The sequence below is a fragment of the Hyperoodon ampullatus genome, assembly GCF_949752795.1.
Source record: "Hyperoodon ampullatus genome assembly, chromosome: 5".
Taxonomy (NCBI): domain Eukaryota; kingdom Metazoa; phylum Chordata; class Mammalia; order Artiodactyla; family Ziphiidae; genus Hyperoodon; species Hyperoodon ampullatus.
In genome coordinates, this window is record NC_136918.1 from 8,374,911 (window position 1) to 8,387,832 (window position 12,922).

General features: G+C 44.0%; 1 protein-coding gene across 1 annotated transcript; it reads left to right on the forward strand.

Moving 5' to 3' along the window:
- Window positions 1-2,237: 2,237 nt before the first annotated feature.
- Window positions 2,238-5,831, forward strand: ZBTB38 (zinc finger and BTB domain containing 38; the record flags this gene model as incomplete). Its single annotated transcript, XM_079705471.1, has 1 exon — window positions 2,238-5,831. The coding sequence occupies one exon, from the start codon at window positions 2,238-2,240 to the stop codon at window positions 5,829-5,831; it is 3,594 nt and encodes a 1,197-aa protein (XP_079561597.1).
- Window positions 5,832-12,922: the final 7,091 nt, after the last annotated feature.

Consider the following 12,922-nt stretch of genomic DNA (forward strand, 5'->3'; position numbering starts at 1 on the left):
TTCTCTCAAGTTGTGGCATGCGGGTTTTCTCTTCTCTAGTTAGGGCACGCAGGCTCCAGGGTGGGTGGGCTCCGTATTTGTGGCATGTGGACTCCAGAGCGCGGGGGCTCTGTACTCTAATTGAGACGTGTGAGCTCAGTAGTTGTGGCGCTCGGGCTTAGTTGCCCCGTGGCATGTGGGATCTTAGTTCCCCGACCAGGGATCGAACCCAAGTCCCCTGCATTGGAAGTTGGATTCTTTGCCGCTGGACCACCGGGGAAGTCCCAAAGATCCCTTTTCATTTAATTTTATTTAAAGATTTAACCCCCCACATCCCTAGAAAAGATTCATGGAAGGTTCCACTTAAAGGCAGGGAAAACAAGAGTAAAAGAGCTATCACTAAATCAAGAAAGTGAGACAGTAGTCACACCAGAAACCCAGGCTCACAGTGGCTACAACAGTCGATGGTAAACATTAGTTCTAAGCATCCTTGTCTCGAGAATTAAGAGAGAATAAACATGGTGAGTACATTTGTTCTCATTATCTGAATAATGAAGAATTTGTTAGTAGAAATGCTCTTTTTCCAATGGCTGAATGAGATAAAAAGAAGTTATCGAATGGATTCTTGTATAAAGGACTGTCTAAATAACATAATGGGCAGAGCTTATAATCCTTACAAAAAGGTAAAAAGAGATCCTTTATGTGGCCATCTGGTCTTTTCCAACTGAATTAAATGCCATGGGCTAAACATTATACTCCAGTGCTAGGAATACACTGCCACTGGGAGTTAAAGAAATAGCAGCAAGATATATGGCTTTCTGGACATCATGTGATTAGAGATAGACTTGATGAACAGCTGGGTAGTATATCCTTTAGACCAAAGCGGGTATTTGGGGGGGGTGGGGTACAGATTAAGTGCAGGAGTGTTCCATTAGTGTGTAGTGGAATTAGTTTGGTGAGTTGCTGTTAGCATTTTTTAAGTGAAAGAGAATAGGACGGAACAGACTGCATCACACATAGTAAGGGTAAGTTTTAGTTTCATTTCTGTCTTAAGTCACTGTGTACCATGTTTTGTTTTTTTTGTTTTTTTTGTTTTTTGCGGTACACGGGCCTCTCACTGCTGTGGCCTCTCCCGCTGCAGAGCACAGGCTCCGGACGCGCAGGCTCAGCAGCCATGGCTCACGGGCCTAGCTGCTCTGCGGCATGTGGGATCTTCCCGGACCGGGGCACGAACCCACGTCCCCTGCATTGGCAGGCGGACTCTCAACCACTGTGCCACCAGGGAAGCCCTGTACCATGTATTTTTTACTGTGGGTAACTATGAAAGCCACTGCTTTGGATTGTCCCTCACTAGAATATTAGTGGGTAGGCTCTGGCCATTCTAGGCTCGTTATAGAACATAGAGGATAACAAGACCCGGGCTCTGGGAACAACGGAGGTAGGATCCTCAGACCAGAACAAGAGCCACAGTGCCTTGAAATTGTGCTAATTTAGGAACCTGTGACTAGACACGGTATTGTAAACTCAGAAATATACTTTCCTTCTTTTGTTTTGTTTCCTTTTTGATTGAACACCCCAGTCTACTTTGGCTGTGATAAAAGCGAAATCAGAAGGAACAGGATGGGTCCCCACAAGGAAGGGCCAGAGGGCAGGGTGCCCCTAGTGGTCAGACTTGGTCATGCAGACTGAGACTTTACACTGAGAAACCCTTCGGAGCCACAAATCAGGAATGGCTCCTCCAGTTCTTGCTTCTTTCCCGAGCAGCCAATGCCTTTACTCACAGGTACTGCTTACTTAGGGAAAACTTTTAAAAAATCATTTTCCTGCTTCATGAATTACATTTGGATCAGATCATCAGGGCGATCTTCTGAAATAGATAAGGAGGCTTGTGGTAGGACCATGGCATTGCCCGACTCTAAGAGTTCAATGCAGCAGCCCTGCGTGATGATGAGACCTTTAACATTTGGCGGGGGGAAACTTTCTCCAAGCTACAACTTTGGAGAAAGAAGGAGAAAAAGTTCTGGGAGGATTTCCAACTATAACAACTCTTAGCAGTGGTGTGAGGAACAGGCTGGGGCAAGATAAAGATTAAACTTCTAAGGTCGACTCCAAGTCTTGGGAGCAGCAACAGAATGAGATTAAAAAAAAAACATTTATTTTCATACAAAAAACTTTTTTCAAAGAAATTGAAAACAGCCTACAAATTAAAGGAGCTCCTTGTGGAAGGGTCTCTGACCATTTCTCTCCTCTCGTTTCAGATGACAGTCATGTCCCTTTCCAGGGACCTCAAGGACGACTTTCACAGCGACACAGTACTCTCCATCTTGAATGAGCAGCGCATTCGGGGCATTTTATGTGATGTCACTATCATTGTGGAAGACACCAAATTTAAAGCCCACAGCAATGTCCTGGCTGCTTCAAGCCTTTATTTCAAAAATATCTTTTGGAGTCATACCATCTGTATTTCCAGCCATGTCCTGGAGCTGGATGATCTCAAAGCCGAAGTGTTTACAGAAATCCTTAATTATATCTACAGCTCCACAGTCGTCGTCAAGAGACAAGAAACAGTCACTGATCTTGCAGCTGCAGGAAAAAAGCTGGGAATATCCTTCTTGGAAGATCTTACCGATCGCAACTTTTCAAATTCCCCAGGTCCCTATGTATTCTGCATTACCGAAAAGGGAGTGGTTAAAGAAGAAAAAAATGAAAAAAGACATGAAGAACCAGCCATCACTAACGGGCCAAGGATCACAAATGCATTTTCCATCATCGAAACAGAAAATAGTAATAACATGTTTTCTCCACTGGACTTGAGGGCAAGTTTCAAAAAGGTCTCCGACTCCGTGAGAACCACCAGCCTTTGCCTGGAGAGGACTGACGTCTGCCACGAGGTGGAGCCCGTGCACACCCTCGCCGAGCACTCCTACGCCGTGTCTTCCGTGACTGAGGCTTACAGAAGTCTGCCTGTACGGGAACGGGACAGCAGTTCACCTGGGAAAACAGGGAAAGAAAACTGCGAAGCTGTTGCAGCAAAACCGAAAACATGCCGGAAGCCAAAGACAGTCTCCGTACCCCAGGATTCGGATTCACCTCCAGAAAATATACCCCCCCCTCCGGCAACCAACTTGGAAATGAATCAAGAAGGAAGTCCACAGCCAGCTGCAATTCTTTCTCTTTCAAAATCTCCCAACAACAACGAAGGAGAGGTCCATTTCCCCAGGGCAGATGAAAATAAATCCTCTGATGTCCCCACGCTGCCAGCCCCAGAGGTGCCGCCTCTCATTTACAATTGTAGCTGTTGTTCCAAATCTTTCGACAGTAGCACTTTGCTCAGCGCCCACATGCAGCTTCACAAGCCAACCCAGGAGCCCTTGGTGTGCAAGCATTGCAACAAACAGTTCAGCACCCTCAACAGACTGGATCGGCACGAGCAGATCTGTATGAGGTCAAGCCACATGCCCGTTCCTGGAGGGAATCAGCGCTTCTTAGAAAACTATCCCACCATTGGGCAGAATGGAGGTGCATTCACGGGTCCAGAACCTTTATTACCTGAGAATAGGATTGGTGAATTTTCCAGTCCCGGAAGTACCTTGCCAGAAACAGAACACATGGTTAAATTTGTCAACGGGCAAATGCTCTACAGCTGCGTAGTATGCAAACGTAGTTACGTGACTTTATCCAGCCTCCGAAGACATGCCAATGTTCACTCGTGGAGAAGAACGTATCCTTGCCATTACTGCAACAAAGTATTTGCATTGGCTGAGTACAGGACAAGACATGAGATTTGGCACACAGGAGAAAGGCGGTATCAGTGCATTTTCTGCCTGGAAACGTTCATGACCTACTATATCCTCAAGAACCACCAGAAGTCTTTCCATGCCATCGATCACAGACTTTCCATCAGTAAAAAAACAGCAAACGGGGGCTTGAAGCCTAGTGTCTATCCATATAAGCTTTATAGGCTCCTGCCCATGAAATGCAAGAGGGCTCCTTACAAGAGCTACCGACATTCTTCCTATGAAAATACTCGAGAAAACAGTCAGATGAACGAGTCTGCACCTGGTCCCTATGTTATTCAGAGTCCACACGGCTCTGAATTGCCTACTCTGAATTTCCAAAACAGTGTAAACACCTTGACCAACAGTCCAGCCATCCCACTGGAAACACCAGCACATCAGGATGTACCCACTTCCACCAGTGCACAAAACACAGAGGGTACCAAATGGGGGGAGAGGGGAGAGTTGAAAGTTGACCTGGACAATAACTTTTATTCAACAGAGGTGTCGGTTTCTTCCGCTGAAAATGCCGTCAGTTCGGGCCTCCGGGCAGGGGACGCGCCCGTTTTGTCCGTGAGTAACAGCAGTGAGAACTCCACCTCTGTGATCAGCTACAGTGGCCCAGCCCCCTCGGTCATCGTGCACAGCAGCCAGTTCTCATCGGTGATAATGCACAGCAACGCCGTTGCTGCCACAAGCAGCCACAACCCCAGAGCCCCTTCAGACCTGGCTGGCAGTGAGACCCCGAAAGACGATGGCAAACCCGAGCCAGACAAAGTGGGGAGGGTTGTCAGCAGACCCAAGAGCACGAAGGAGAAAAAGAAAACCATCCTGTGTAACAGGGGAGAAGTACCAGAGGAGTCCAGATACATTGCTGATCCTGGAGGGTCATTGAGCAAAACCACAAATATCATTAAAGAAACTAGTAAAATTGAAACTTACATCGCAAAGCCTGCTCTCCCGGGAACCTCCACAAACAGCAACGTCGCGCCCCTCTGCCAGATAACGGTGAAAATCGGGAACGAAGCCATTGTGAAAAGGCATATCCTAGGATCTAAATTGTTCTATAAAAGAGGGAGGAGGCCCAAGTACCAAATGCAGGAGCAGACTCCGCCACGAGAGAGTGAACAGGAAACCAACAGAGACAGCCCGATCGGGCTCTGCCAGTCCGAGTGCGTGGAGATGAGTGAGATGTTTGATGATGCCAGTGACCAGGATTCCACGGACAAACCATGGCGCCCTTACTACAACTACAAACCCAAAAAGAAATCCAGACAGTTGAGAAAAATGAGGAAAGCCAACTGGAGGAAGGAGCATGAAAACAGGAGCCCGAGCAGCAAATGTAAATACCCGGCCGAACTGGACTGCGCAGTAGGGAAGGCTCCCCCGGAGAAGGCCTTCGAGGAAGAAGAAAATAAAGAGATGCCCAAGTTGCAGTGTGAACTCTGTGACGGAGACAAAGCCTCGGGGGCTGGGAATCAAGGGAGGCCCCACCGGCATCTCACGGCCAGGCCTTATGCGTGTGAGCTCTGTTCCAAGCAGTTCCAGAGCCCCTCCACCCTGAAGATGCACATGAGGTGTCACACGGGAGAGAAGCCGTACCAGTGCAAGACCTGTGGACGGTGCTTCTCGGTACAAGGCAACCTACAGAAACACGAGCGCATCCACCTGGGCGTGAAGGAGTTCGTCTGTCAGTATTGCAACAAGGCCTTCACGTTGAACGAGACCCTCAAAATCCACGAAAGAATCCACACAGGCGAAAAGCGATACCACTGTCAGTTCTGCTTTCAGAGTTTTTTGTATCTCTCCACGAAAAGGAATCATGAGCAGAGGCATATCCGAGAGCATGATGGGAAGGGCTATGCCTGCTTCCAGTGCCCCAAAATTTGCAAAACAGCTGCTGCCCTTGGAATGCACCAGAAGAAACACTTATTCAAAAGCCCAAGTCAGCGGGAGAAAACGGAAGGTGACACGGGCCACGAAAACTCAAATCCCCTGGAGAATCCACATTTCATTGATTCAGAAGACAATGACCAAAAGGATCACGGACAAACCGTTGTTGATAATGTCCTTTGAATGGTGATACTTAGAAAAATCTTTGAAACTATAAGTTGGTGGGTTTGGGTTTTTTGTTTTTTTTTTTTAAGTTAGCCATTTTCTTTTGTTTCTGTTTAATTTTGTTCACATAACAGTCATGAAGGAGTGAAATGTAACAAAGAAAATCTCATTTTTGAAAATCCCAGAAAAAGGATCCTCATATCTACTTTGGGTTTTAGCATTAACTTCATGCAAAGTACACAAAAACAAAGTAGCTGAATCTTCCAATATCCCAAGTGACCTGTGAAAGTTTATGAAGTTCTCAGCTATGATATTTCTGCCAGTCGGGGAAAAGAAAAGAGTTTAATTTTAGCGTAATTTAAAACTTTCTAATAAGTGCTAATAGGAACTGGCTGCTGAACTGTCTTTAGTCACTGGAGAAAATAAGGGTCAGATGTCATGAAAATGTCATCTTCATAAATAAGTTCAAAGGTAAATGAGCTATGACAGTCATTATTCCCAACCAGCTTCTATTAAAATTGTTTAAATTAATGGATACATACGAAATAATATAGTTGAAAATATGTGTGAAATGAGTAACCCGAGTAGGACATTCATACGTTATCTAGAACTACTTTTCTGCAACACAGACCTTGTAAAATACATATATAAATCACTCTAACTTTTAACTGTCCATGTCCCCTGTAGTGAATTATAATGATGAGCAATAGATTTGCCAATAATGAGGACTGATGTAAAAATCAGTAGAAAGCATTTTGAATATTACTTAAGAGCATGTGTATGCTTTTAGATGGAATGCTGTTCTCTTGAAGTTATGGCTGAGCTGTTATTAGAACTGGTCTACTCAAGTCACAGAAAACGTAGGTCATGCCTTATCCATGGGGGAGAGCCTTCCCAGAAGTTACCTGTGGTTACCTGTGCTGTGCTGTATATTACTTTTTAGTGGCCTCACTTCAGAAAATGAAGAAAGGTCAGATTCTTCTGAAACTCCCTGCAGTCTTCCATCCATCACAAGGCCATGGACATGGAGGTCTTTCCAGATAGATTTAACCAGTCTCAAGGGTTCAAGTAAAACCTGACGCCTTCCATGCCACTGAAGGAGTGTCCAGGAAATTTAACGCAAAGCATGTGTACGGTGGTGAATTCCCAGGCACTTGAAAGTGACAGAAAGCCCAATCCCTACAATTGTTAGCCTTCTTGGAGATTATGCAGCCCACAAACTCATACTATTTAAAAAAAAAAAAAAAAGGACAAGAGAAACACACACACCCCACCCCACCCATTAATGACTTGAGGGGGCAGAGAGTGTGATGACCTTCCTTGCCTCGAACAGAGCTTTATCTTTGGGGGGCGGGGAGATAGAATGTGGAGTGACAAGGTTCCATCACTTACTGATATGACTCAGAAATAACATCCACAAACCAGATGCCTTGTCTTAATGTTTGCAGACATCTAGCCCGCTTGCTAAAAACCACTTCCGTTTTTAATGTTCTTTTATGCTGACCCACACCATCGACACTGCCCTCAAAATCTAACTGCCCTATAGGATATTCCATCATGTGGACTAGGTTCCTGGGAGGCTGGAAGTCATGATTCTTACTTTTTAAACTGCCAGAATAGGAGAGAGAGAGAAAACATTCTTATCCTTTGATGACCAGTATGAGCAGAATCTGGAACCCGGTTCAAGGATGACCTGCAGCCATTCATGTTCATGGGATGTGATAGCTGGAAACCCAAGATTACCCAAGGTTGCAAGGTTACCATTGTGAAGAAGTAGCTCAAAGGACTCCAGGTTCTCTCTTCAAGCGTTGTGATATCTCCATGAAGAAGACTTAATAAGGATTGGGGTGGGCAAGAAAGCATTTAAACACCCAGAAAAGGACATGATCAAAGCTGACCTTTTTATACTGTAGTACTTTGCTGTTAAATAACCCCAATATTGTATTTGCATTTATCTTTTGTTCATCTGCTTTCACTTACAAACAGTATTATGTAATAGAGGAAAATGGAAAAATGCAAACGAGTTCAACTTTATTTTATACGTTGTATATATGTATACCTGCACTATTCATTTGGGTTTTGTTAAAAAGATAGTTGCAAAGGGCTTATGAATTTTTGAATTGATAATTAGAAAATTGAATAAGCGATCCTGTGATCTACTAATTTGTTTTATCTCAATTAGGCTTATGAATCAAGGAGAATTACTGTGTGTTTCAGTCATTTTGATTTGAGGTAACTCCAAATATAAAATGATTACATGTACTGATGTCTCCCAGCCCTTCCATGTGGATATTTTTTAAGTGGACTTGTATGCTGATAATTCTAGACCAAAGTAAATATGGCAGAATATTTATACATGAAAAAATAATTTTGCAAATATTTTCTATAATTGTATTATTCGTTTAAAATGTTGATAGCTTGTGTTAGTTTCAGGGAGGGGTGTATATTTTGATAAAAAAAATACTTGACTTTGTAATTCTGTATATTCTATACAATTTATAGCAGAGCCGTTTTAAGACAGCCTTGTCACCTTTTTTGTTAATTGTGAAAATTTTATTCTAAGTGATGTTTATGCATTGAGTACATAACGACCAACTAGAATTAAAGTAAGTGTGAACAGTGAACATACTGTATGCTGTACAAGATATATTGTAATTTGCTGTTTTAGCATCTGTATTTTGGTTAGAAGATATTATTAAATACAGATGTTAAGGGTTGGAAAAGTCTAATTTTATTTTTAGAACTAATGGATATAAATTTGTTTTGGCTTGATTAAAATAGCTTATTCCTATGTTGCCTCTTTTTAAACGTTTTAGTGTTAATTATTTTGTGCAGCCAAGCAGCTATTTCATCTGTGTGAGTCACAGCATTGTTTCACATATGAGTCATTCAATATATTTCTGTTTCCTTTCTTGTTTACATTCCATGGTACCTGCTTACATGCTTAGGACTCAAATGGAATATGACATTAAAAAAAAGCAGAATAAAAGAGACTGAACTCTTGTTATCATTTAGTGCTTTGGATAGGCCTGATCTTATGATAAATCAGAGTGTTGGAAGTATTCTGCTCTGGACATCCACAGAAAACAAATTACACTCACTAACTACCAGGTATTCGGCAGCGTTCTTTCCACGGGCTATTTCATTCAGTCCTTTCCCGGCGACCTTAGGAAGTAGACCTCATTATCTGCATTTTATAGTGACGTTGAGCAGATCCCACAGCCAGACAGTGCCAGGATCGCAACCCAGGGCTGCCTGACTCCAGAGCCCATGTTTTTGTTCCTTCTCAGCATCTTAGAGGGAAATGCTTAATGTAAACTCAACGGAGAGTGAGGAAAGAGACAGCTTGTGATGGTAGTTGTCACAATGACCGCTGTAAAGAGGCTCAGCCTCCCTGGACTCAACTCTCATTTACTCACTGAGGCCTCAGTACTTCGGGCATTTGGTTTCTCTTATATTTGAGGATATTGCCCTATGAACTCAGTTTGTAAGAGTTTGTACACTTTTTTTTTTGAATACAGGGTGAAATTATAATGCTATTATAAACTAGTCATTTTTCACATAAAGTCTGTCCCGTCATCATTTGCAACCTTAGCTAAGTATCTGCAAATACAGGCAGTCACAATGGGTGATGTGACAGGAGGGCCAGTGGCTCAGGCAGCACAGCCCATCAGCAGCACAGGGAAAATAACTCAAATTTCCAGCCCTAATGGCTGGCCCACAGCATCAATTTTGTATTTGAAGAGCAACCCAAACTGAATTCTCCAAAAATTCTCTTAACTACTCTCTGCTAAAAGGAACTTAATTATCTATCAAAACAACAGAATTAATATTGAAAGAATTCATAACAGTTGGGAAACTAACTGGATTAAAAGCATAAAAGCATCACGCAAAGCAGTCCTATTTGTACATATTCTTTTAATGATTTCAGATCTTTTCGTTCCTCTCGCTCACCTTCCTCTTTCTTCATCCCCTATTGACTGATTTGGTTCCACTTCCTGTCTCTTATCAGTTCCTTTTTGCAGGGGCAGCTATTCTTCCATTTCAAGTTCCTCCTTACCTAAGAACTCACCTCCCACCCCCCATCTTGGACATCTATTAATCAAGCTCCTTTGACCCTTCCCTCCCTCCCCAGTTTGCATCCTTTGACCCTGATTCTTCAAGCAAGATGGTCAAGGGAGCAGGCAAGTTGACCGGGTGTGCAATTTTTAAAACTCAACACCCCAAATTTAGACAACTAATGGAAGAACTGGTTATAACAAACGTAATTACATTTTTATTATTTCATTCTTGACATCTGAGATGTCAAGTAATTCTATTTAGAATATTATACTGAGAAGTCAGAAGCATATTTTTCAATAATCTTTATGTGATGACTTCTGTGTAATTATGAATATTTTGTTCCTGTTCCAAGAAACTTTGGTACGTATATTTAAAAGATGTACCATGCTAACTTACAAAGAATTTTAATTCATTTACTCAAAATGTGCTGAATTTTAAGTGTCGGGCATTTTGTCAAGCCTACAGAGATAGAAGAGGTAGCCTGGGACTTCAAGGAACTTGAGTCCGGGGAAGGAGGCAATAGGTGATTACAAGATAAGCTCTGAGCTCCTAGGGGCTCAGAACCAAAGCTCCTAGCTGGGGCTGATGGAGCCTGGGCTTCCCATTTGGGACAGGTCCAGGTAGCTGTGACTAAAACAAAGAAACCACAAGTGACTATAGACCCTGCAAGCCTGGGGTGTGGGGTGGTGAGTCAGGAGTGGCATGTTAAGGACACATCACCAGGGCCTCGGGGGCCGGCTTTCTAGCCTGAGGGTAGAAGGACCATAGCAGGGGTTGGAGGGAGAGCGTGAGGGGCTGAGTGCCAGGAGATGAGGTCAGAGAGGTGTACCACAGGTCCAAGCAAGATGAGGAGCCATTGTAGGGCTTAAGCAGAGAGGAGACCATCTGATGTGTTTAAAGGATCATGCTCACTGCAGTGTAGAGACCACGGGATGAGGCAAGCGTGGGTGGGGAGATCAGATGGGAGGCTGGGACTGTACAGGTGAGAGATGACAGTGGTTTGGTTAAGAGTGGGCGTAACGAAAGCGGTAAGACTAGGTCACGTTCTGGATAGATGATTTTTAAGTCTTTAAAGAATTTCAAACATGCAAAAGTAGAATAGTACGATGGACCCCAGTGAACCCGTCATCCAACTTCAACAATCAACCATTCACAGCCAATTTTGTTTTATCTGTACCCTCACCTGCTTCCCCTCTGTACTGTGTTATTTTGAAGTAGATCTCAGACATCATACCATTTCATCTGTAAATACGTTCATATTTCAGAATGTACCTTTGATAAAAAATAAGCGTTTCCGGGCTTCCCTGGTGGCGCAGTGGTTGAGAGTCCGCCTACCGATGCAGGGGACACGGGTTCGTGCCCCGGTCCGCGAAGATCCCACATGCCGCGGAGCGGCTGGGCCCGTGAGCCATGGCCGCTGAGGCTGCGCGTCCGGAGCCTGTGCTCCGCAACGGGAGAGACCACAGCAGTGAGAGGCCCGCGTACAACAACAACAACAAAAAAAAAGTAAGCGTTTTCAATATAACTATACCATTATAACCCCTTAAAAATCCTTAATATTACCAAATCCATCCATTAAAATTTCTGATTGTCATAATTGTCAAACTCTTTCCTGCAATTTGAATCAGAATCCAAATAAGGTCCCACACTACAGTTGGTTGATACAGCTGAGTGTCTTTTAATCTTCGGTTCCTCGCATCTCTTTTTTTTTCCCCCTTTGCAATTTATTTTTGAGGAAATTAGGTCCTGGAGAGTTTCTCACGGTCTGAGAAGTAGCAAGACAACTTGCTAGGTTGGGTTATGTTCATCCATCAGGAGGCACATACAGTTTAGCTGAGATAGGATAGGTACTTTGAAGATAAATCTGGTAGGACTTGCAGGTGGTTTAGGTCCCAGGGGGTGAGGAAAACAGAAGAGTCAAGGATGACTCCAAGCTTTGGGCTGGAGGAATTGGAAGGATGGAGTCACAAGCAGACAACTAGATACACGGATCAGAAGTTCAGAAGAGGAGACAGGCTTCAGGTATGGATCTAAAACTTATATTTCATTCATTCAAAACATATATGAGAGGGGCTTCCCTGGTGGCGCAGTGGTTGAGAGTCCGCCTGCCGATGCAGGGGACACGGGTTCGTGCCCTGGTCTGGGAAGATCCCACATGCCGCGGAGCGGCTGGGCCCGTGAGCTATGGCTGCTGAGCCTGCGCGTCCGGAGCCTGTGCTCCGCAACGGGAGAGGCCACAACAGTGAGAGGCCCGCGTACCGCAAAAACAAACAAACAAACAAAAAAAACATATATGAGCTAGGTAATGGGAATCCAAGAGTGGGCAAAACAGATAGTCCCTGGAGCTTGTGATCTAGTGGGGAACATAAAAAGCTAAATAATTACAACTGCAATAGACGCTGTGAAGAAGAGTTACATGGTGCCATAAGAACATATAATGCGGGGACCTAACCGAGTCTGGGAGTCCAAGGGACATCCTTGAGGAAGTAACTTCTGAGCTGAGATCTAAGGGATGAATGAGAGTTGAAAGGGGAGAGGGTTTCCAGGTGGAGGGAATAGCATGTACAAAAAGTCTGCTTCTAGAGGGAATACAGTGCCCTGGAATCAGTGGTGCAAGAGAGATAGGTCTGAGATGAGACTGGAGGACAGGAGCCAGGCTATGCAGGCCTCCCAGGTCATGCTAAGGACTTGGATCTTATACTAAGAGCAACAGAAAGCCACTGAATTGTTTCAAGCAGATTAGGACACAAAGAGGTATTTTCATCAGTTTTGTATTGTGAAAAATCACTGTTGCTGAAATGTAGAGAATGAATTGGAGGATGGTAGTAGCCGGGAGTCGAGCCGTTAGGAAGCCACCGCAGGCTGGAGATGATGGTGGTGTGGACGGCATACAGGCAGTGAACATAGAGAAAAGGGGGAGGATTTGAGAGCTATTTAAAAAGTCAGCAGGACTTGATGTTGGATTGATATGGGAAGGAGGACTGGGAAGGGTCCAGGATGACCTTTTGGTTTCAGAATTGTTGAAACTATGGGAATGTAAGATGTCC